The sequence below is a fragment of the Heterodontus francisci genome, chromosome 5, assembly GCF_036365525.1.
Source record: "Heterodontus francisci isolate sHetFra1 chromosome 5, sHetFra1.hap1, whole genome shotgun sequence".
Classification (NCBI taxonomy): Eukaryota; Metazoa; Chordata; class Chondrichthyes; order Heterodontiformes; family Heterodontidae; genus Heterodontus; species Heterodontus francisci.
Genome location: NC_090375.1, coordinates 132365372 through 132388346, shown reverse-complemented (window position 1 = coordinate 132388346; position 22975 = coordinate 132365372). Strand labels below are relative to the sequence as shown.

Genomic DNA, 22975 nt, shown 5'->3' with positions numbered 1-22975 from the left:
GAGTGAGCATCACTGAATATCTGGTGGCAATTCGTGAATTTGTGCTTTTTTCCATTAGTATTTGTTTTATTATTTAAAAATTCTCAATTAAGAGACTTTAAGCTTCTGTCTTTAAAACCAGTATATGAAACTAACAACACCATAGCCTTTTTACAGCTCATTGGCTGTCTGCTTTGCAGTCTCCTTGCTGGGTTAAATTAAGCAGGGACTGATTTTTTTTTTGCCCATTGTGTGTTGTCAGCTAATCTATTTAGTGACTTGTACATTAGGAAACAAGCGACCTACTTGCCTGGTCTTCAGGATGCAGGGTAGTCTCTCAATTGGGAATAACTTATTGACAAAACTGACATTTTGCTTTAAGAATGAATGCATTCATTTTGTACATGAGTCTTTCATATTCACAAAATATGCGAACTGATTATTGTAGAGGAAGAAATATACCATTGTGCATTTTCACGCAGACTGAACTAATCATGTTTGAGAGGATTTGGCTTGTTTTGAGATGGATTTTTGAAAGCTTTCAAAACGTTGGATTTGGGATGTGAGCTGAATGAAAATCTAGCTTTTTACTTTTACATTTTAGGGGTATGACACCTGCTGAAGCAGAGATGCATTTTTTGGAGAATGCCAAAAAGCTGTCCATGTATGGAGTGGATCTACATCATGCTAAGGTATTACTTTAACGTGTGAGCCGAGTAGATTGTTGTTCCAGAAGACACCGTGTGTACTTGAATTGACGAGTTGATTTTTCTGCTGGAAAATATCTTTTTTGAAAAAAAAACTTCTCAAATGGCCCTGAGCCAAACAACTAATGCTACTGTGAACAGGGTGTAATTCTAAAGGGGGTGCAGGAACAGAGAGACTTGAGGGTACATGTACACAAATCGTTGAAGGTGGCAGGGCAGGTTGAGAAAGTGGTTAAAAGCAAGGAAGGTTATAGAAGCATCCACTTCATTCTAGGTATTAATTCTTTTCTAGTTCTCAATTCAATTCTAACATGATAGCACATATCAGGGCTGATCAAGGAGAGATTAAAAAGATAAACCGTGCTCATGATTAGTCAGTTAACATATTAGATCCACTGATGCAGACAGTAACAAATGGCATCAGTAAATGATTGTTTTCTGTACAATTGTTTTAACAGGCCATATAAAAGCTCACTACACCATCCAGCAATTAATATTAAAAACAGTATGGAATACACCTAAGTTAAATAATAAATATTCAGGTTTTTCTCCATTAAGTAGAACTTGTCTCTGCATTTTGTTGAAAAGTTTCAGAATGCATACATTCTACACCTAAACTACCTGTGCATCAGTTTTCTGCAATATCACAGACTAATCATGCTCGCAGGACTTTATCTGTAAGACTGGCAATTACAATATTTGTGTGTGTATAATCAAAAGGTAAATGCAGTTTATTGGTAGCATCTCGAGCATTTGGTGACAGAGAAACAGTTGGATGTCTCCAAATCAAACTCCTGAAAGAAATTCACATAATTCCTTTTCCCTGATTTGAAGTGCACAATCTCCTCATAGAAACTCTCCCCATTTGCCTAAATCTAGAGACTTTAGGCACAGATTGGCAGCAGATAAGATTTCAGCCACTTAAGTGTGAGTAGAGGTACTACTGGAGTTCAGGCTTTAAACTATTGTTAAGGACAGGAGGGTAAGGGCTGTGGGTGGTTCCCACTGTTCACCTCCCAATTGACTGCAATCATGTTTTGTTTAAAATGATGGGTTAGTCCCTGAGTGATTTTTTTTTTTTAGGGTCAAATAAATAGATAAAAAACAGGTTTTCTTGTAGGTTTAAAACAGAATATTAACTATTTATTGAACAATATTCATTCCCTGAAATGTTCGCAACACAACTCATGCACGCATTCACTCTTACATGCACTCTTGAGAGAAGATAGATAGAAGGTAAAGGATAAGAGTTCAAGGTGTGGTAGGTGTTCATGTTGTTACAGTCAAATGAGGAGGGGTCAAAGGGCTTCCCTCTTTTTTTTTCTCTCCTTGTTTGACCACAACAGGTTTAATTCTTTCTTAAAGTAGATGTACTGGCCAACTAGGTAGGTGTTTGATTGCTTACTTGCTATGATGTTAACAAGAACCAACCGGACAGTTATCTTGTGTTCACAAAAAAAGTGGTTAACTTTATTGTACCTAAACCGAACTAAGAAAAATAATAAACTATGTTCTCTCTCTCACGCACACACACACTAGAGGTTTACACGCACACAAATAGGTTACACAGTGGGGAAAGGTAGATTGGTTGAGTTAGACTCCATAGAAAAAAAGTGGTATACAGTCTGTGGGGTTTGGTGATTCTAGCTGAATTCGGTGGTCCCGAAGCTTTTAGTTTGAAGAGGTAGATGACTGGGTTACGAATATATGAAATTAGGAGCAGGAGTATGCCACTCAGCCCCTCGAGTTTGCTCCGCCATTCAACAAGATCATGGATGATCTGATTGTAACTTCAACTCCACATTCCTGTCTACCCCAAATAACCTTGCTTATCAAGGATCTATCTACCTCTGCCTTAAAAATATTCAAAGACTCTGGTTCAACCACCTTTTGATGAAGAGAATTACAAAGACTCAGGACCCTCATCTCTGTCTTAAATGGGCGACACCTAGTTCTAGATTCTCCCACTAGAGGAAACATCCTCTCCACATCCACCCTGCTAAGACCCCTCAAAATCATCTTTGTTTCAGTCAAGTCACCTTTTACTCTTCTAAACTCCAGTGGATTAAAGCCGAGCCTGTCCAACCTTTCCTCGTAAGAAAACCCGCCCATTCCAAGTATTAGTCTCGTAAAACTTCTCTGAACTGCTTCCAACGCATTTACATCCTTCCTTAAGTAAGGAGACCAATATTGTACACAGAACTCCAGGTGTGGTCTCACCAATGTCCTGTATAACTGAAGCATAATTTCCCTACTTTTGTATTCAATACCCCTCGCAATAAACAACATTCTGTTAGCTTTCCTAATTATTTACTGTATCTGCATACTAACCTTATGCGATTCATGCACGAGGACACCCAGATCCCTCTGCATCTCAGAGCTCTGCAATCTCTCATCATTTATATAATATGCTTCTTTTTATTCTTCCTGCCAAAATGGACAATTTCACATTTTCCCACATTATACTCCATTTGCCAGATCTTTGTCCACTCACTTAACTGATCTATATCCCTTTGTAGCCTCCTTATGTCCACTTCACAACTTACTTTCCTACCTATCTTTGTGTCATCAGCAAATTTAGCAACCATACCTTCGGTGCCTTTATCCACGTCATTTATATAAATTGTAAAAAGTTGAGGCCCCAGCACTGATCCCTGTGGCACACCACTCGTTAGATCTTGCCAACCAGAAAATGACCCATTTATGCCGCCAAGCAGAAAATGACCCACTTATGCCTACTCAGTTTCCTGTTAGCTAGCCAATCTTCTATCCGTGCCGATATGTCACCCCCTACACCGTGAGCTTTTATTTTCCGCAATAACCTTTGATGTGGCACCTTACCAAATGCCTTCTGGAAATCTAAGTACAGCCCATCCACTGGTTCCCCTTTATCCACAGCACATGTTACTTCTTCAAAGAATGCCAATAAATCGATTAAACATGATTTCTCTTTCACAAAACCATGTTGACTCTGCCTGATTACTTTGAATTTGTCTCAGTGTCCTGCTATAACGTCTTTAATAATAGCTTCTAACATTTTCCCGAAGACGGATGTTAAACTAACTGGCCTGTAGTTTTCTATTTTCTGTCTCACTCCCTTTTTGAATAAAGGAGTTACATTGGCTATTTTCCAATCTAATAGAACCTTGCCCAAATCTAGGGAATTTTGGAAAATTAAAACCAACACAGTGAGGCAGTGTTTGAATAGACAAGCCTGGCCATCTGACCTTTGGCAGCCATCTTGCGGCACATTGTCCACTTTTTTTTAAAGGAAAAGTTAATTTCAAGGAGTCCACATTGAATAAAGTTCGTATCTTAAAAGTACGAATATATGTCTTTACTGGGCATGACGCTATATCTTACCAGCACAGGGCATTGGCAAGCATCTTGGTCCTCATCCATCTATGACCTGCCTGCCTCTATGGCATTGGCTTGCAGATTTATTTGACATTGCCTAAGAATAATTCTATCCCCCAATGACCTTTGATGGACCCTTTCAGGGCTGTTAAGGAGATGGCTGATCAATTAATCATCAACAGCATCCTGCATTACTGAATACTTGCTTTCCTCCAGTGACAGTTTGCCAAATTTTCTCCATGGAGCGACAATCTGCATTTAAATAGCACCTTAAACACAGTAAAATGACCTGTGGAATTTCACAGGAATGTTATCAGACAGAATTTGACACCGAACCGCGTGTGATGTATGGGGGTGGATGACCAAAAGCTTGGTCAAAGAGGTAGATTTTAAGGAGTGACTTAAAGGAGGGGGTAGAGGTAGAGTGGTTTAAGATGGAATTCTAGAGTCCGGGGCCTAGACAGCTGAAGGCACAGCCAACAGTGGTGGGACAAGTAGATGTACAAGCGACCAAAATTAGAGTATTGCAGACCTTACGGAAAGTAGCAGGGATGGAGCAGGTTGACGGATGGGGAGGGGGTGAGGCCATGAAAGGACTTGAAAATAACTATAAACCTTTCAAATTAGGGGCGCTGCTTGGCTGGGAACCACTGTAGGTCAGTGACCACAGGAGTGATGGGTAAATGAGACCTAACATGAGTTAGGATACGGGCCCAAGAGTTTTGGATGAGTTGAAGTTTACGAGGGTGGAAGATGGGACGCTGACCAGGGAGAACATTGGAATAGTTGAGTCTGGAGATAACAAAAGCATTGATGAGGGTTTCGGCAGCAGATGGATCAATTTTACATCTGCCACATAGGTTTACTGGGATCAAGTTAGTTCCATATCTGGCAATAGGAGGGTACGGTAGTATAGTGGTAATGTTACTGGACTAGTAATCCAGAGCCCTGGACTAATGCTTCAGAGACATGATTTTGAATCCCACCAGAGCAACTGTGGGAAATTGAATTCAATTAATTAATAAATGTGGCATACACTGCTAGTCTAATTAATAATCATGAAACTACCAGATTGTCATAAAAACCCATCTGCTTCACTAATGTCATACAAGGGAGGAAATCTGCTGTCCTTAGCTGGTCTGGTCTACGTGTGACTCCAGATCCACAGCAATGAAGTTGACTCTTAACAGCTCTCTGAAATGGCCTAGCAAGCTATTCAGTTCAAGGGCAATTAGGGATGAGCAATAAATGATAGTCAAGAGCGAATTTAAAAAATAGGAGCGGGTGACTTTGACCTACCAATACCTGTTGGCCATCACCCTGCAGAGATAGTAAGCCTCATGTCTCTTATCTAAAGACCAATCTGACAACTTGGATTAAGAAATTGTAACCGGTATATGGCATTGGTTTACAGATATCGAGAACATCAAGGTAGGTGGCAAATCACAAGTCATCTTGGAACCAACTCCTTCCCAAAAAGGACTTCCTTTCTCCCCTATTTACTCCCCCCCCCCCCCCCCCCCCCACAACCAAGGAAGGTAATCACTGATAATCAGACAAGTGACGAGTGGGTTTCGCCCTTTGCTAAACAGACAGGTACAAGGAATAATCCTGAGGCACGTTGAGCAGCATAATTCTATAAAATGTAACTGCATTGCAGCCATCTTCCTGAAGACACCATGTCCGATCAATCAGTGTTTCCATCATTTGGGGCACTGAGCATCAACAGCAACTGCTTTCTTCTCTGACCCATTCATAGAAGGCACTGAACCTTGAATGTGTGTGCACGTGTGTACTCATAACTGGCTCTCTAGCATGCTGTTGTCTTGAGTTTCCTTATTAGTTACTTAAGACATCTATCCTCACAGTGGTGAAAGAGGCACTTACTCCCTCACTTAGCTGACTGATGGGTATTTATATGACCAAGCCCCCCCCGACCCCCACCATCCCAACCTTACTTGATTGCTACCATTTCCCTTCACCATAAATCAACCTCATTTTAGCCCAGAAATCATGCAGGAGCTGATGGAAACTCTTCCACTGCAAGTCTGCAGTGAACTATGAAGGAGAATGGACATTAAGTACAAAGAAAAGCATGAAGCAGAAGATATAAATGCAAAAAGTTGAAATTGAATGAAAGACGAAAGAGAAAAATAAACTTAACAGCTCATTGAAAACAAGAATAAAGGGGAAAACCAGACATGGGGTGAAGCTAAGTGAAGAACAATAAGAAAAGAGTATTGCTGAAAATAGGCCCTGTTCTTTGCAGACAGAAAGAACATTTACAAACATTGCGCCTGTTTCAGCTAAACAAAATAAGTGACAGCCATTCATTGGTTCATTCCTCAGGGCAATTCCTTGACCAATCCAAGTCAAGCTGCCTGGTTTAAATTTCAAACGAAGTTTGGCAGTTAACTGTCAGCCACCATAAACTGGTACATTCTCCATGGCAACGCCTCTGCCAATCATTCAGCACCTTCTCATCCAGTATAAAGTTGTTGTTTTCCCTTACATTGGTATTTTTGTGGAATGTCCTGATGAGTGCTAGATGAAAAACTTCAACAATGTGTCTCTATTTTCAGCAATACTCAAGTTCTGTACTACCAAACAACTATTTAATAAGAAAAGAAGTAAAGTAAATGAACAAGGAGCAGGAACATTATTGTTTTCAGTCAAGCAATAATGATGGAGACCAAAGGTCAACACCTGACCACTTAAAATTTTGGGTATGATGACCACTGGTTACAAGCACAAAAAATTCTTTCCCATTGTCAGAATGAAGGGTAGATTGGAAGAAGAAGGGAAAAGGATCACTGTCTGTAATTTGATGTTATGGAGGTGGAAATGGACAACCTTAAGTGATGATGCGGACATGTGATCAGAAGCTCATCTTGGGATCAAATATGACACCAGGGTTCAGCCTCAAGGCAACAGCTGCCAGGGAGAGGAATGTAGCAGATGGCTAGGGAATGGATGTTGTGGCAGGGACTGAAAACAGTGGCTTCGTTTATATTGCCCATCTGCCTCATTTTTTGCCTTCCTTTATGATGCACGGTTATTATTTAAAATGTGGTAACCAAAAGGAGAGCACACTATTTTTCCTTTTAAATTAGCCCATTCTCATCTGTCAAAATAATTGTAAAATAACCCCATGAATTTCCTGAAGTTCCCCTTTATCAGCTGCTTTAACTTTGGTAGATTGACATATGTGCCAGACAGACGTGTGAATCAGTTTTCCACTGAAGTTACGACAGTCAATTGGGAGAGCACACAGTGCTAATTCTATGCACTTTAATCTAGTACTCAGGATAGTTGAGCATTCGAATCCTAGGTTGGTTGCTGAGCTTGCTCCAGTGGCACATGGGGGAGAGAAGCAGAACCTATTGCTATCCAAAGTAAAGCCTGCTCACCCCTCCCCAGGTTCTGAGGATTGGGCTTCTAGCATTCTCAAGGTATGCACGTCATGCCTGTAAGGGCACACCAGCAGTATCAGCCTCAACTGACACTCAAAATATTTAGCTTCCACCCACAGCCCACTACTGGAATTATTCAGTCCCCTCAGAACTGAGTTTGACCTCATTTTCCCCATTTTCCACCCTTCACTCTCCAGATGCTCCCAGCGCAGGGGTGGATTTTCAGGCCAGTATTTGTGGTTATGCGCGAGTTTCTAATACTGCACTAGATTGAAGACAGTACTGTCAGAATATTTGTGATTTTGCTTTACAAGGATTCTGAAGGAGTTGATATCATGCTTGGAGTGTGTGCCAGTGGCTTGCTGATCTACAGAGACAGGCTGAGAATAAACAGATTTGCCTGGCCTAAGGTTCTCAAGATCTCCTACAAAAGAAATAACTTCTACATCAAAATCCGACCCAGTGAAGTAAGTTCAAATGTGAGGTTTGTATGCAGCACTTCCTGAAAGTACAGCAATACAGATACAATGCTACTGCAATGAGTGCAAATACTGTGTAGGTAAAAATTGCCTTTTCTAACACTAAAGTGTAAAAATGGGCAATTTTTACCTGCATATTATCTGTTCAAGTAATTCTGGTTTAGAATTGTAAAGAATTTTAATTACTAAGTTATTTAAGTATTCTAAATAGCAATTAAATATGATTGTTTACAGTTGATCATCTTGGATCAATGCTCTATTAAATTTACCTCTTCTTTTGGGCCTCCTTATCTCGAGAGACAATGGATACGCGCCTGGAGGTGGTCAGTGGTTTGTGAAGCAGCGCCTGGAGTGGCTATAGAGGCCAATTCTGGAGTGACAGGCTCTTCCACAGGTGCTGCAGAGAAATTTGTTTGTTGGGGCTGTTGCACAGTTGGCTCTCCCCTTGCGCCTCTGTCTTTTTTCCTGCCAACTACTAAGTCTCTTCGACTCGCCACAATTTAGCCCTGTCTTTATGGCTGCCCGCCAGCTCTGGCGAATGCTGGCAACTGACTCCCACGACTTGTGATCAATGTCACACGATTTCATGTCGCGTTTGCAGACGTCTTTATAACGGAGACATGGACGGCCGGTGGGTCTGATACCAGTGGCGAGCTCGCTGTACAATGTGTCTTTGGGGATCCTGCCATCTTCCATGCGGCTCACATGGCCAAGCCATCTCAAGCGCCGCTGACTCAGTAGTGTGTATAAGCTGGGGGTGTTGGCCGCTTCAAGGACTTCTGTGTTGGAGATATAGTCCTGCCACCTGATGCCAAGTATTCTCCGAAGGCAGCGAAGATGGAATGAATTGAGACGTCGCTCTTGGCTGGCATACGTTGTCCAGGCCTCGCTGCCGTAGAGCAAGGTACTGAGGACACAGGCCTGATACACTCGGACTTTTGTGTTCCGTGTCAGTGCGCCATTTTCCCACACTCTCTTGGCCAGTCTGGACATAGCAGTGGAAGCCTTACCCATGCGCTTGTTGATTTCTGCATCTAGAGACAGGTTACTGGTGATAGTTGAGCCTAGGTAGGTGAACTCTTGAACCACTTCCAGAGCGTGGTCGCCAATATTGATGGATGGAGCATTTCTGACATCCTGCCCCATGATGTTCGTTTTCTTGAGGCTGATGGTTAGGCCAAATTCATTGCAGGCAGACGCAAACCTGTCGATGAGACTCTGCAGGCATTCTTCAGTGTGAGATGTTAAAGCAGCATCGTCAGCAAAGAGGAGTTCTCTGATGAGGACTTTCCGTACTTTGGACTTCGCTCTTAGACGGGCAAGGTTGAACAACCTGCCCCCTGATCTTGTGTGGAGGAAAATTTACCTCTATAAGCTCAAAAAATATGGGATCAAATAAATACTTTTCATCTTGTTGATTAAATGCCCCTGCCTTCTACAGGAACTTATCAATCCTTTCTATGTCTGTCTCAATAATCAAGAACACACAAAATATCCTGCTTGTTGCTACTTTCCAAGGGATTGACCCTAATAATGGTTTTATTTTTTCTCCAACAGACATTTCCCATTATGACAGTCAATGTTCTAAGATGCTGTGTGACAATACTGTAGCACTACTTGAAGCAGTAAATCGCTTTTTGTAGTTCGAATGTTCATCATTTAACATTAAATACTTAGAAATCTTAGAAGCTGCAATATCTTGCTGAAAGGAAGAGAAAAATACAGAAATTCAATTTTTGTAGTGTCTGTTTTAAAATGAGTGAAATGAGGAATTAAAGATGCCACTGCAAAACATAAGATGAGGATCTTAAGACATTCAGCCCATGATGTACTGTAACACTGCTGTGCACCTACATCATTTGTTAAGAAATATACAGGATAACAGAGTAAAAGAATACCTTGAAAGATTGTTTGCAATGGCTGCTTCTCCAACATTGGCTAAAAGACACAACACAATTGAGCAGACAAAGTACATTTAGAACAGATTAGCATAGTACAGTTTGTAGCTTTTTTTGCATTCCTTAGTTCAATGCCACGGTCATTTTGGAATGGTGCCTAATCTTTTGTTTAGATTTTCAGTGGCTGAGTGCTGGCTTTGCATTTTGCTGTATTTTAAAACATGCTGCCATTGCACTTCACAATACAGCAGTGCTAATGGTAGACTACTTTTCTGCTGCAGTGAGCAGCATTGTCCAGTATTTTATATAATTTTGTATTTTGATTGATGTAAGTTCCCAAATTCTGCAGCGTATACACTGACTCGAAGCGAATAAACCTTAACGTAGCATATAATAAAGAAAATCTATAAATTGAATTAAATTAATTTGTGTCTCAATTTCAAATCTTCTTCCATTTAACTGCTACTGCAGTCATATATTGGTTCATGCTTTCTCTGAATTGATTTTGCACATCAGGACTTAGTGGTGGGTGTTCATGTGCCCAAGTACCTAGATGGTGCTGGTAAGGTACCTGTAGTGCTTGAAGCACTTGCATCCTCTTCCTCCAATGTGCCTTTGAGTTCCTCCTCTGTGCCCTAGTCGATGCTTTCTTAAAATAGTATTGTTCCTTTCTATCTTATTTGTTTAGAGATACAGCACTGAAACAGACCCTTCGGCTCACCGAGTATGTGCTGACCAACAACCACCCATTTATACTAACCCTGCAGTAATCCCATATTCTCCTACCACCTACCTACACTAGGGACAATTTACAATGGCCAATTTACCTATCACCTGCAAGTCTTTGGCTGTCGGAGGAAACTGGAGCACCCGGAGAAAACCCACGTGGTCACAGGGAGAACTTGCAAACTCCGCACAGACAGTACCCAGAATCGAACCCGGGTCCCTGGAGCTGTGAGGCTGCGGTGCTAACCACTGCGCCACCCTTGTAGTGGAAGAGTAGGAAATAGGAAAATATATATTCCCACTAGGAACTACCTCTTATGCATTTAACAAAGAGCAGGAGAGTATTTCTGTATCCGTCTCCAGTTATCTTCCTTCATAGCTGTTATTGCATTTTCAGAATGTCAAATGCTTCAGGTCGTGAATTGTACTACATCAATATTTAAACTTGTATACAGTTTTCTTCTAGATATTAAATGTTTTAATTTTAACTTTTAAATATTGCACATCTATCTTGTTTGTAATTAGTTAATTTGTAAAGATTGGCTTTTTATCATTATTTTTAAAAATGTTCTAATGCAGCTCACTGTTTTTAGACTATAAGGGTAGCTTGGAATATGATTTCTCCCAATATCAAGTTATATTGGCTGGGAGGGGACACTTAGAGTCATGTCAGCTGTAATGGAGTAGGATAATCGCATGTTATGGAGAAGGAAGAAAGAGAATATATTAAAACAACACCATTGATTTATTGAATTGAATCCCAGGGTTCATGTTGGCATCAAAAATCTGCAAGGGCTTTACCAGTCTTCTGCTGCAATTATCTGGAGAACAGTAGAAGCCATCAGAAAATGGCAGGATATGTGGTTGTGCCAGGTCAATAACAACAGCTTGCATTTTTGTAGCACTTTTAACTTTAAAAAACAGTTCTTAAAGGGCTTTCTGGGGTTTTAGAATGTGCCATGGAAGGTGCAGAACCTCTGCCAACCTTGACAAGGTAAGTGTCATCAGGAAAACATTTCCTGTGGTGGAGATTCACTAAGCCAGGAGTTCATGCTTGCCTGACTTAATCAGGACCTACTGTAGGGGAAGAAGGTAAGTAAAGGCCGGTAAAGAGACTGGACCTATGTTCACCCAAAGAAAGAGACAATTTAAAAAAAACTGAGGGAACATTGCTGTGGTCTTGTTGGAGGATGGGCATTCCTGCTGCATTAGATTAGGTATTAGGTGGGTGCCAGAGAGGTGCCTGTGTGGTGCTAGACCCTCCCAAAAGACTCTATAAACTGTGTCAACTTAGGAGGGCACTGGCCCATCACAATTGTACCCCGAGGATTATCAGGACCATTGCCTTCAATTGTCCAGATGCCTCTCCAGCCCTTAGATGGCACAGAAGACTAAATTTGAAATGAAATAGAAAATTTTAAAATAGAGATGTTTACTCTTTATTAATTTGTCAGGTGAATAGACACTCATATATTTAAACAATTTGAAGAATTGCCTGAAGGTAAATGCTGAAGAAGTTAAGGTGACCCATGTGTGAGAAAATATATTGTATGGTTGGTTCAGAGGAGACTCTGGGCAGTGGAACTGTATCCTAGTGCTGCTGTAATGTTTTGCTCTGTTTTCTCAAGCAAGCTTGACACTTTGTGCTTTTTCCCTCCTAGCATGAGCAATTTGAGAGCACCATTGGATTTAAACTTCCAAACCACAAAGCAGCAAAAAGGTTGTGGAAAGTGTGCATTGAGCATCACACGTTCTTTAGGTAAGTCTGACCTGATCTTTTAACTTGGAATTGACAGGGTAAGAGTGGCCTCGGCCTAACTGCTTTCATTATTAGAATGGCTACATTACATAATAGGACATGGATGGGATCTAATGTAATACCTAAACCTTAGCTTGTCACTTATCATTCTATGTCAGAAACACAAGTTAATCTTCATTGCGATTAGTTTATTCAGTAGAATGCAACAGCCTGGAAATTACTGTGAGCGAAGTTAACAGACCAATGCTTAAAACTCTCGTATCAAATTCCTCTGCTATTTTAATGGAGATACTAATCTATTTTAACTTTCTTAACACCTCCATTAAAATGAGAGAGGAATTCAATATAAAGACATCAAACATTTGAATGATAACATGGCTCACAAATTTCCAGATTGATATTTTTATTTCTCTTTAAAATTTGGAACACTATTTATACTCAATGAGGATTATCAAATAAAAATCAGTATTCACTCATCTTCCATTCTCTACTGAAACCAAAAACATTTATGCTGTGCCATGTTTTGATCTGTCTGTGAAGGATGCAGCATTGGTTTATTGAATGTTATTTTTTCACCTTGTCCTGTAAAACTTGTACAACTTCAGCCAGACGTTTTAAGCAAGTCAGTTTAGTTCTATTATATTGTCTTGCCAGCATGATTTTTTTTGTTGTTGTGATCGTTCAGGATTCTTCAAGTTCATTGTGAATTATATCATCCAACAATGGAGGAAGAAAGGTGTCAACACAACGTTGTATTGGTCTCCTGGGCAAAACTAGGATACTATAATCGCAAGTTGTTGGATATTCTGTAGACTGAATGGGAAGAATAGACATTTCTCAGTAGCCCTGATTCATAAGCAGTTGTAGAAAAGCTTTATCAATGCATGGACAAGGACTGCTGTGTGACTAATTCGTTTGGTAACTTGCTGGGAGAGAATCCATGCCATAAATTTCAAGACCATGTTGCTTCTATAAAACCTGCAAAAGGTGATGGATTCTTGACAAAGAATGAATTATTTGATACCCTGCAAGACATATTGATCAATTTGCAACCAAACCAATAAGGTAGTGCAGGCGAATGGAAATGCATCCCAAGCAACTGTACTGATCACTTTTGATTCCATGCAGTGGCACAAGATACTGCTTTTTCCAAATCTTTCAATGACCTAAATAATAAAAATCATTTTGCTTTTAAACTGATATTTAATCCAATTTTATACTAATGCACTGACTGGAGAACTCTCTGTTCTTCTTTGAATAGAGCCATGGTATCTTGGGGGAAAAGATTGGCTTGGGCCCAAAAGCAGCACAGGGATCACGATGCCCAATTAACCTGCGTCAGTTCCTTGCGATGCAGGCAGCATGCAAACTTTGTGCTGTCTGCTAATTTAAATGACAGTAGTGTGGGGCCCAATGCTGTTCAATGGCTGTATGCCTCAGCATGGGGCCCAGAGTTGAGAGGCTAACGCCACTTAAAGCTAGCCTGTACCTCTTAAAAAAGAGGTGCATTCTGGCTGCAGCAGGTGCTAGAAGTGGCTGGGGAAGAGTGTCTGACCTGTAAGAAGAATAAATATGGGGCAACATGGGAAAGAGCATGCTCCATGGTTCTCAGACACAGCATTGGAGGCCTTGGTGTAGGAGGTGAGCAGGAGAACAGTGATCCTCTATCGACATGGGACCAGGAGGCCCCCCACTGACTGACACTGCGCATGCAGTAGGAGGAGATGGCCTTCGCTATCAATGTGCCAGCAGTCTAGCCAAGAGGACCTGGATGTAGTGCTGCAGAAAGTTCCTTAACCTCACACGCGTGGTCAAGATCAGTGAATATATCTTCAAATGCCATATCCTTACAACTGAACAACTAGCCTCACACACTGCTACATTCACCACCCTCGATCAATAATTTCAAAAGGAAATTGGATGAGCGCTTGGAAATAAGCTTGCAGGGCTATGGTGATAGAGCATGGGAACGGAACTGATAGGATTGCTCTACAGAGGGACGGTATGGACTTGATGAGCTGTATGACCTCCTTTCGGGTCATTGCAACACTGATTATTCTATGACATAACTGAAGTCATGCAATCTCAGTTTGTTGTCATGCAGGCTCAGACCCCGCCTCTGCCCCACTGCCTGTGCTTCTGTTGCACCAGCCTCTTCAGCTGCTCGCCATATTCCTGTTGTTAAGGGTTTTGCCCTTGTGATGGCGAGGTTGTGCAGGATATAACAGACCACGGTATGGTAACTCATGCTCTGATGGGTATTGCAAGGCTCCTCAAGAACAGTCCAGGCAGCGGAGGCTTTACTTGAGCATCTCCATGGTCTGCTCGAACCTTTGTGTTGCAGCATGGCTCTCATTATACACACACTTCCCACATGTGCTTGGGTTGTGCACTGGAGTTATGAGTCAGGTGATCAATGAATAGCCCTTTTCACCCAGCAGGGAAAGAATAGAATGACAGATTAAACAAACCAGGAATATAAAAGCAAATTGAAAGAGCTTTTACAAGTATATAAAAAGGAGAGTAGCTGACATCAATGTTGATCCCCTAGAGACAGACGAAATTATTCTGGGGAATGAGGAAATGGCAGAGATGTTGAAAAAATATTTTGTATCTGTCTTTACAGTAGAAGACGCAAGTTAAAGACCAGGAATAGAGGGTAACCAAAGGGCTAATAAGAGTGAGGAGCTTTTTCAGCAGAGAAAAAGTATTGGAGAAACTTGGAACTAAAAGCCAACAAATCCTCAGGACCTGATGACCTGCATCCAAGGGCTCTAAAAGAGGTAGCAGTGGATGCACTGATTATGATTTTCCAAAGGTCCCTAGATTCTAGAACGGTCCCAGCAGATTGGAAGTTAGCAAATGTACCATTGGTACTCAAGAAAGGAGGGAGAGGGAAAACGGAACTATAGGCCACTTAGCCTGACAGTTGTCGGGAAAATGCGGGAACCTATTATTAAGGAAGTTGTTAACGGCCAAGGCGGGAGGAGTGCACTCCACAGGTCACAGCATATCAATAAATTTTCCCACTTATGGAAACAGCCAATTAGATACTTTTTTTTGTCCTCAGAATAAATCACACCAACCAGGTTTCTTTAATAAATGGTTAATGTTTTTATTGATTATAAAACCAAGTCTTAACCAATAATGAAGTAAATCTATATGCAAATTGAGGTATTAAAGCTCCTTATTTTCTCTAGCCCACGCACATACATCCAGTTAACTGGGGGGAAAAAAGGGTTTTTGTTTACAGCTGTTTCATAGGAATGAAAAGAATAAAAAAACTTTGACTGTCATGATCGGGAAGGAAGTTCCTCGGTTTGGCAAGGTGTCCCAAAGTCGAATAGTTGGATGCTGCTCGAAGTCTTTCCAGGCGAGGTTGATGCACAGTCTGTGATGGGTAGGCATTCATAGAATTTCAAGTGTAGAAGGCTTCACATAGTTCTTCCATCGGGGTGTAGCAACAAGGATCTTCTTGGGTCTTACAGCAGGAGTATAGCACTAAAAGGTTTCTTCAAATATTCAGGATTTCTTGAAACACAGGAGGCAACAGGAACCACACTTGATGCAGGGATTCTTTACAGTGAGGTAATACTTTTCCTGGGTCTCCTTCTGATCTCCAGGCAGGTGAAAATCAAATTTCAAATGCCTGTTTTTGGCCAAAGTTCAAAGCTGAAACCAAAACCTTCCTGAAACAAGTCACATGCCCAGTCATAAATTCTCTCTCGTCATAATAGCGGGTAGCTCTGAGGTCGACCCCCTGCTGGTTTCCTTACAATTACCTCATTCTAGTCCTTGTTTGCCTGTTCAGCTTTTGTTGAACTTCCTTTTAAAACATCCATAATGCTCATCTATAACCAAATGTCTCAATGTCCGCTGAAATCTTCTTTCAGTTTTTTAAAATCACAGAATCCTAAGTTTTAATACAAAAAAATCTTGATAACACAGTCTTAACAAGCACTTAGAAAATCATACTATGATCCGACCGAGTCAACATGGTTTTATGAAAGGGAAATCATGTTTGACAAATTTATTAGAATTTTTTGAGGATGTAACTAGTAGGGTAGTTAAAGGGGAACCAGTAGATATTGTATACTTGGATTTCCAAAAGGCATTTGATAAGATGCCACACAAAAGATTAACGCGCAAGATAAGGGCCATTGAAGTCGGTAATATATGGACAGAAAGAGTTTCAAAGACGCAGGTGGTAACTAGTGGAGTGCCACAAGGATCAATGCTGGAGCCTCAGTTATTTAAAAGCTATATTAATAACTTAGACAAAGAGACTGAGAGTAATGTATCTAAGTTTGCTGATACAAAATTAGGTGGCAATGTAAGCTGTGAGGAGGGCACAGAGGCTGCAAAGAGCTATAGACAGGTGAAGTGAGTCGGCAACAAGGTGGCAGATGGGTAGGTGTGAGGTTATTCACTTTGGTAACAAGAATAGAAAAGCAAATTAATTTTTAAAAGGTGTGAAACTTCTAAATGTTGATGTTCAGAGAGACTTGAGAGACTCAAATGAACAGAAGTCAGCATGCAGGTAAAACAAGCAAATTGCATGTTGGCCTTTATTGCAAGGGGATTGGAGCACAAGAATAAACGAGTCTTGCTAAAGTTATATAGGGCTTTGTTGAAACAACTCCTGCAGGACTGTGTGCAGTTTTGCTCTCCAAATGTAAGGAAGGATATATTTGCAGTGGAGACAGTACAGTGAAGGTTCACTAGATTGGTTCCTGGGATGAGAGGGTTGTCCTATCACGAGAGATTGAATAAATTGTCTGGAGTTTAGAAGAATGAGAGGTGATCTCATTGAAACATACAAGATTCTGCAAGGGCTTGACAGGGTAGACACTGAAAGGTTGTTTCCCCTGCCTGGGGGAATCTAGAACATGAGGATGCAGCCTGAGGATAAGGGATCGATCATTTAGGACTGAGATGAGGAGAAATGTCTTCATTCAGTGGGTTGTGAATCTTTGGAATTCTCTACCCCAGGGGGTTGTGGATGCTCCATCATTGAATATATTCAAGACTGAGAGCGATGGATTTTTGATCTCAGGGAATCGAGGGATATGGAGAGTGGGCAGGAAAGAGGAGTTGAGATAGAAGATCAGCCATGATTGTAATGAATGGCAGGGAAGGCCATCCTGCTTCTATTTCTTATGTGCCCCTTCTAGTTTGATGTGGTTGCGCAAATGCTGATCTATAGTAGACCGGTGCAGAATAAAGGCATGAAGACTGCTGACAGCATGCCAGGCATTCACCTGCATGATGTCCTGAGCATGGTCAAACATTAACTCCAAATTCTGGGAGTGGAACCCTTTGCAGTTGTCACAAAATCCAGCCAATTAATGTTTTGAATGTGGATGGATCTGAGTCAGTGGCTTACTATTGCAGAATCATGAAATTGACTTGGTGTTCATCTGTTATTATGTTCCAGTAAGGATTCCCATGCACAGGATAATTAGCCTCCATTCTTTTTGAGAGATGCAGAAAATATTCATAACTGTGTTGCAAATTACACATCCAAAATCTGTGGGAATGTCTTCAGGTGCATTTTATTTCATTCAGTCATAGCATCCATTTGTGGAAAATAATAAAGAAGTTATTTAGATTCATAAAACAACCTAATTGTGGGCAGACTCTCAATATGACATTTCTCAGGAATAGGAAATGCCAGTTGATTAACAATGTTCAACAAAATAAATTATATTGTGTTATATTAATGTGTATGTTATCTAAATAGCCTACAGTTTCGTTTCTTATTGGCAATTTATTGCACTTTGCTGTGACACATGACAGTATTGTCATTCTGTGTAATTCTGATACTTAACACTCAGCAGCATTACTTTTGTTTTGCCAAAGATGTAATAATTATATGTATTATAAATATATGATTTAAAACAATGAATGCTGAAAAGAAGAAATAATTCTAATTTAACCTTGGGGTTTGCATTTACAAGCAACCCAAAGAAATTCTGTGATCCCAAGCCTTTGCCCAGCAGTGTTGCCCTTCAGCTCGTCAATCTGGCCACCTGCCAAGTAGGAAATGGAATTTAAATAAAAAAGTGATGTCTTGCCACTAAATTCAGCAGATCTCCGTGACCTCAGGATATCCAAGTTTCCCCCCAGCTGTCACATTCCACTGCTCCTTCCCACTAAATATCAGGGCCTATGTCATTATCAAATGGTTTGCAACCTATCTGAACTCCTGGATTAGGTTAGAGTTTTATTATTTATTCATTTCCAATCTTTGTGTATCACAGTAGAAGCACAACTTCTTATCTAGTGGAATAACAGGTGACCAGTTTTACAAAATTTGTAAAGCAAAATTGGATGGTAGAGGAAGATTTTTTGAAGTACAAATCTTTATCTGAGAATTAAAAACAATCTACTGGAATCATTTTATGACTAGCAATGCAAACCAATGATCTATCTCTTTACAGACTAGTATCTCCTGAGCCGCCTCCAAAAAAGTTCCTCACATTGGGTTCAAAATTCCGCTACAGTGGAAGAACACAAGCCCAGACACGGAGAGCCAGTTCCCTCATAGACCGTCCAGCACCATACTTTGAACGTTCTTCCAGCAAACGTTACACCATGTCACGTAGCTTAGATGGAGGTAAGGAAATAGAAGAGTTACAGCCTGAAGCAATATGAATTAGAATCCTTGTTCTTTAGAGACATTGCTTGCCTAAATTCTAATTCACTTAGTGTGTAACCTCAATTTGAATAGTGAAAAGAGATCATAAGGTTTTTAAAAAATTCTACTTGATTCTATTGCTCATCAAGTGTGGATTTAATAGATGAAAAACATAGACTCTGAAATTATACCAAGAAATATAAATTTATAAATGCTTAACATGTCTGAAATTCTCCTCTGCTTTTGTTGAGGAAAGGTGTGAAGCCATTTATTTTCAATGGGCTTGCATTTCCACTAAAATTGTGAAGTAATTCCAGAACATAAGAAATAGGAACAGGAGTAGGCCATTCAGCCCCTCAAGTCTGTCCCGCCATTCAATAAGATCATGGCTGATCTGTCCCAGGCCTCAACAGATTTTGTGTTCCAAGAAAGAACTTGTATTTATGTACCGCAACAACTTATGCTTATAGCACCATTAACACAAGACATCCCAAAGCAGTTTAAAAAGGAGAAATAAGGGATGAATGTCAAGCTATTTAAGTGTTTGAGAGGTGACTGAAGCCTAGGTTGAAAGATGGGTTTCAAAGGAGGGCAGGAAAGGAGAGATTAGCTGGAAGACAACACAGCAAGTGTAGGTCAGCGAGAGTGGGGATGATGGACAAATGGGACTTAGTGCAGGACAAGATTATGGGGCGCTGCATTTTGGACAAGTTGATTTGGTGGACACTGGAAGGTCATTAAGGAAACGTTGAAGTAATTAATACTTTAATAAGAGATGACAAAAGTATGGATAAGGGTTTTGGTCAATGTCAGGGGGTGAAGCTGAGACATTGGTAGGGGCAGGTAACATTATGGATGTGGAAGTTGGCTGACTTGGTAATGGAGGGGATGTGGGGTTAAACTTAGCTCAGAACACAATGTCAAGGTTGTGGAAGGTTTTATTCAGCCAACAAGTGGGATAATGACAGTGGCAGGGGAGCAGACTTTATCGTGGAAACTGAAAACAATGGCCTAGGTTTTATTATCAACTGAGGAGGGATAAAGCACATTGTCATGGAGCCTGTCATTCGTAACTTTGGCGAGTGCTGTTTTGTTCCTGTGACGTGGATGGAGATTGGACTGGAGTGATTTGATTAGATAATTGCAAGAAAGCTCAGTATAGAACTGAGTGGTGACATCGCACTTGACCTTTAAAGAGGAAACTAAGGATTTGATACAACAGCAGATAAGAGGACAGAAGGATGGAGGTTGGGGTTCTTTTGAGGAGGAGGGTGGTGCTAGTTGTATTGAAGGGGAGAGAGACCCTGCCATTGAAAAGGAAGCTGTTGGTGTCAACTGCGATGAGGCCAGAAGTAGTAGTTCAATGAACAGGAATTGACTGGGGAGAAGATCAATGAAGCAGGAAGCAAGCCTCTTGAAGGGATGTATTTGGAAAGGATGAGGAGATGTTGGGGGTGGGGCATTTTGCAAAGTTGGAAGGAGGGGTGAGTTGAGTGCAGAAGGGATGGAAGTAACAGCTTCCCACACAGCATTGTACGTGGGGGAAAGGGACAGGCAAAATGGATCAGAGGAGACAGTTTTCCATGGAGAAGGAAGCCAAGAGTTGTCCTTGCACTCCAGGATGATCTTGAAATAGAGCAGCACAGTTTTGATAGAGGAGAATGATGCACAGTAGAGCTTGGCCAAGCCAATTCAGTTGATTTCCTAGTACCTTTGAGCACTGCAGCTCTCTAACATTTTGAGGGTGTGAAAATCAGGACTGTTTAGGGTGGCTGGGGGAGGGAAGGTGATAGTTGGGAGACAGTGATTGATTTTCTGGGGGAAAAGGGCATCAGAGTTTCAGGAAAATGTAGCTGTTTCGAAAACTGACTGACAGAGGTGTCAAACCAAATCGAGGGTTAGAGGACGGAGTTTGTGATCGCATGGAGCTAGGGAAGAGTAGCATCGTGTATCCTGAAACACCCCAAATTCCAAAGTGATTCCAAACTAGCTGATTATTTTTGAATGTTAAATGATGTATTTGTATCACATGGCAGAATTTCAAGGATGTAGTTTATCTTTTATGTTCCTGAGCAAAAGTTACGACCAGAAAGCTGCAGCATTTGCATCACTGAACTTAATTACTTTCACAAATTAAACAATTGTGATTGTAACTTTCTGAATGAAGCCTTTTGAAATGTTATTCACGGTCTTAAAAGGTAAAGAAATGTACAGGACTGTTACGTCTGCTGGATTCATCCAAGTGTATGAAAGTTCAAGTTCATGTGGAATTTATAGAGAATGTAAATGGCTGTTCATGTGGTTCTTTAATACATGTTTGGAAACCATCCTGACTTGAAATTAGCTGGCTGTCCCATATTTGATTTAAACTTTAACAAAACATGATTATACTAAGAGGTGGTAAACTTCGATTTACTAATATTCAGATATTTTTAACAAGGAATATGCTTTATGAAAACAAATACAGATCCCATATTAATAGTCTCTGTCTGTGGTTTCATAGATCTTAGGCATTTTGGCTATATGGTCTAAAGTAAGCCTTGAACTGCTAAAAATGAACTTTGGACCTACTAGTTTGTTACAAATGATGTGTTCAGTCTTGAGGAATTGGCAGTGCAAACTTAAATCTCAATGGTCTTCTCCCTAAGTGGAAGTGAGAAGTAAACATGGTAATGGTGTAAAGTAATCCAACCGTCATGTGTGAGGGAATTAACACTTCGGCCAGGAATTTCTATGGAGCTGTTCCCATTCCGCGGCCTAACTTTGCCAGAAATGTTCAAAATTATCATTTACATAGATAAAGAGGGTTTCTACCTCTCTTCTGGCACAGTTACAGTGGCTGAGTGGGAGTAGCTTTGAGGAAATGCCTGGCTTTATTATCGTCTATCAAATTCATGTCATTTTCTTCAAACTGATGTAACTAGGCTACAAATGTGCCCCCTTTATCACATAGAGTGTACAACACAGAAACAGGCTGTTCAGTCCAACAGGTCTATATCTGGGTTCATGCGCCACGTGAGCCGCCTTCCACCTTGCTTCATTTCATCCAATCAACATATCCTTCTATTTGTTTCTCCCTCATATTTATCTAGCTTCCCTTTAAATGCCACTATGCTGTTAGCTTTATTTTGACTTTTGCAAAAGACTTTAAATCATTTGCCTTACACAGGGATAACTCCTCACATCGCAGGCCAGGATTAGTCCTTGGTCTAGAATGAGCTGCACTTCATTTTTATCTCTCGAACTTTGTTTCTGTTTCAAACCCCTCATCTAAAGATTCTGGCACACTCTGAATGCACAGTTCCTCCAGCACTTTAACACTGTGAATTGGGAGAGCGAATGCACTTAAATGGCTGAGGTATGTTGAGTACTTTCCAACAGGGGTCATTCGATAACTATCTGGAAAGGAACTTTGGCTGGTTTCCCTCCTCTCTTGCCTAGAGGTACTGAGGCTAATGATAGCAACTCTCAGTGCCTCCCAGCTAAGGCCAGTTAACTCAGTATTGATGAGTTCTGTTTTTTTGTTTTTTAAAGCATCTGTCACTGAGAACCATGAGATGCTCATAAAGGACTCGATTTCAGCTTCTGAAGTGGCTACTGGTCATTATGGTGCAGCCAAGAGCCTAGTCTCAACCAATCTAATAACCACAGTGACACCTGAGAAGAAGGCAGAAGAGGAGAAAGCAGAGGAAGAGGAGAAAAAAGCAAAGATTGACGTTACTCCATCACTCACACCGATCAAGCACGAAATAAAGGTAATGTGTGCTGGGGCATGAAAAATGTGCTGTCAACAAAATAGGCAATGAGCACATCTGAAAGCCAAGAAAAGTAGTCCATTGTAGGAAATTATGGTAGATTAATATGAAACTAGTTTTGCTCCAAAGTAAGAAGCATGTTAATGCTTAGAACTAAAAGATATTGGAGTGAAAATTATTACTGATGTTGCGATATAATTGTGAGTTGCAACGAGGGATTTGTTATGAGCATAGTGAGCGTTTATACAATAAAATCAATTCC

At 40.7% G+C, this 22975-nt stretch overlaps 1 protein-coding gene across 2 annotated transcripts in view; it reads left to right on the top strand.

The window, feature by feature from the left end:
• The window catches only part of LOC137370056 (band 4.1-like protein 3), a 384274-nt gene that overhangs the window by 298376 nt on the left and 62923 nt on the right, over nucleotides 1–22975 (top strand). For both annotated transcript variants that reach the window (XM_068032108.1, XM_068032109.1), the window contains 5 exons: nucleotides 584–671; nucleotides 7771–7923; nucleotides 12221–12318; nucleotides 18762–18937; nucleotides 22493–22713. In XM_068032108.1, coding sequence (XP_067888209.1) covers nucleotides 584–671; nucleotides 7771–7923; nucleotides 12221–12318; nucleotides 18762–18937; nucleotides 22493–22713 — 736 coding nt within the window. The remainder of the gene's footprint in view (nucleotides 1–583; nucleotides 672–7770; nucleotides 7924–12220; nucleotides 12319–18761; nucleotides 18938–22492; nucleotides 22714–22975) is intronic.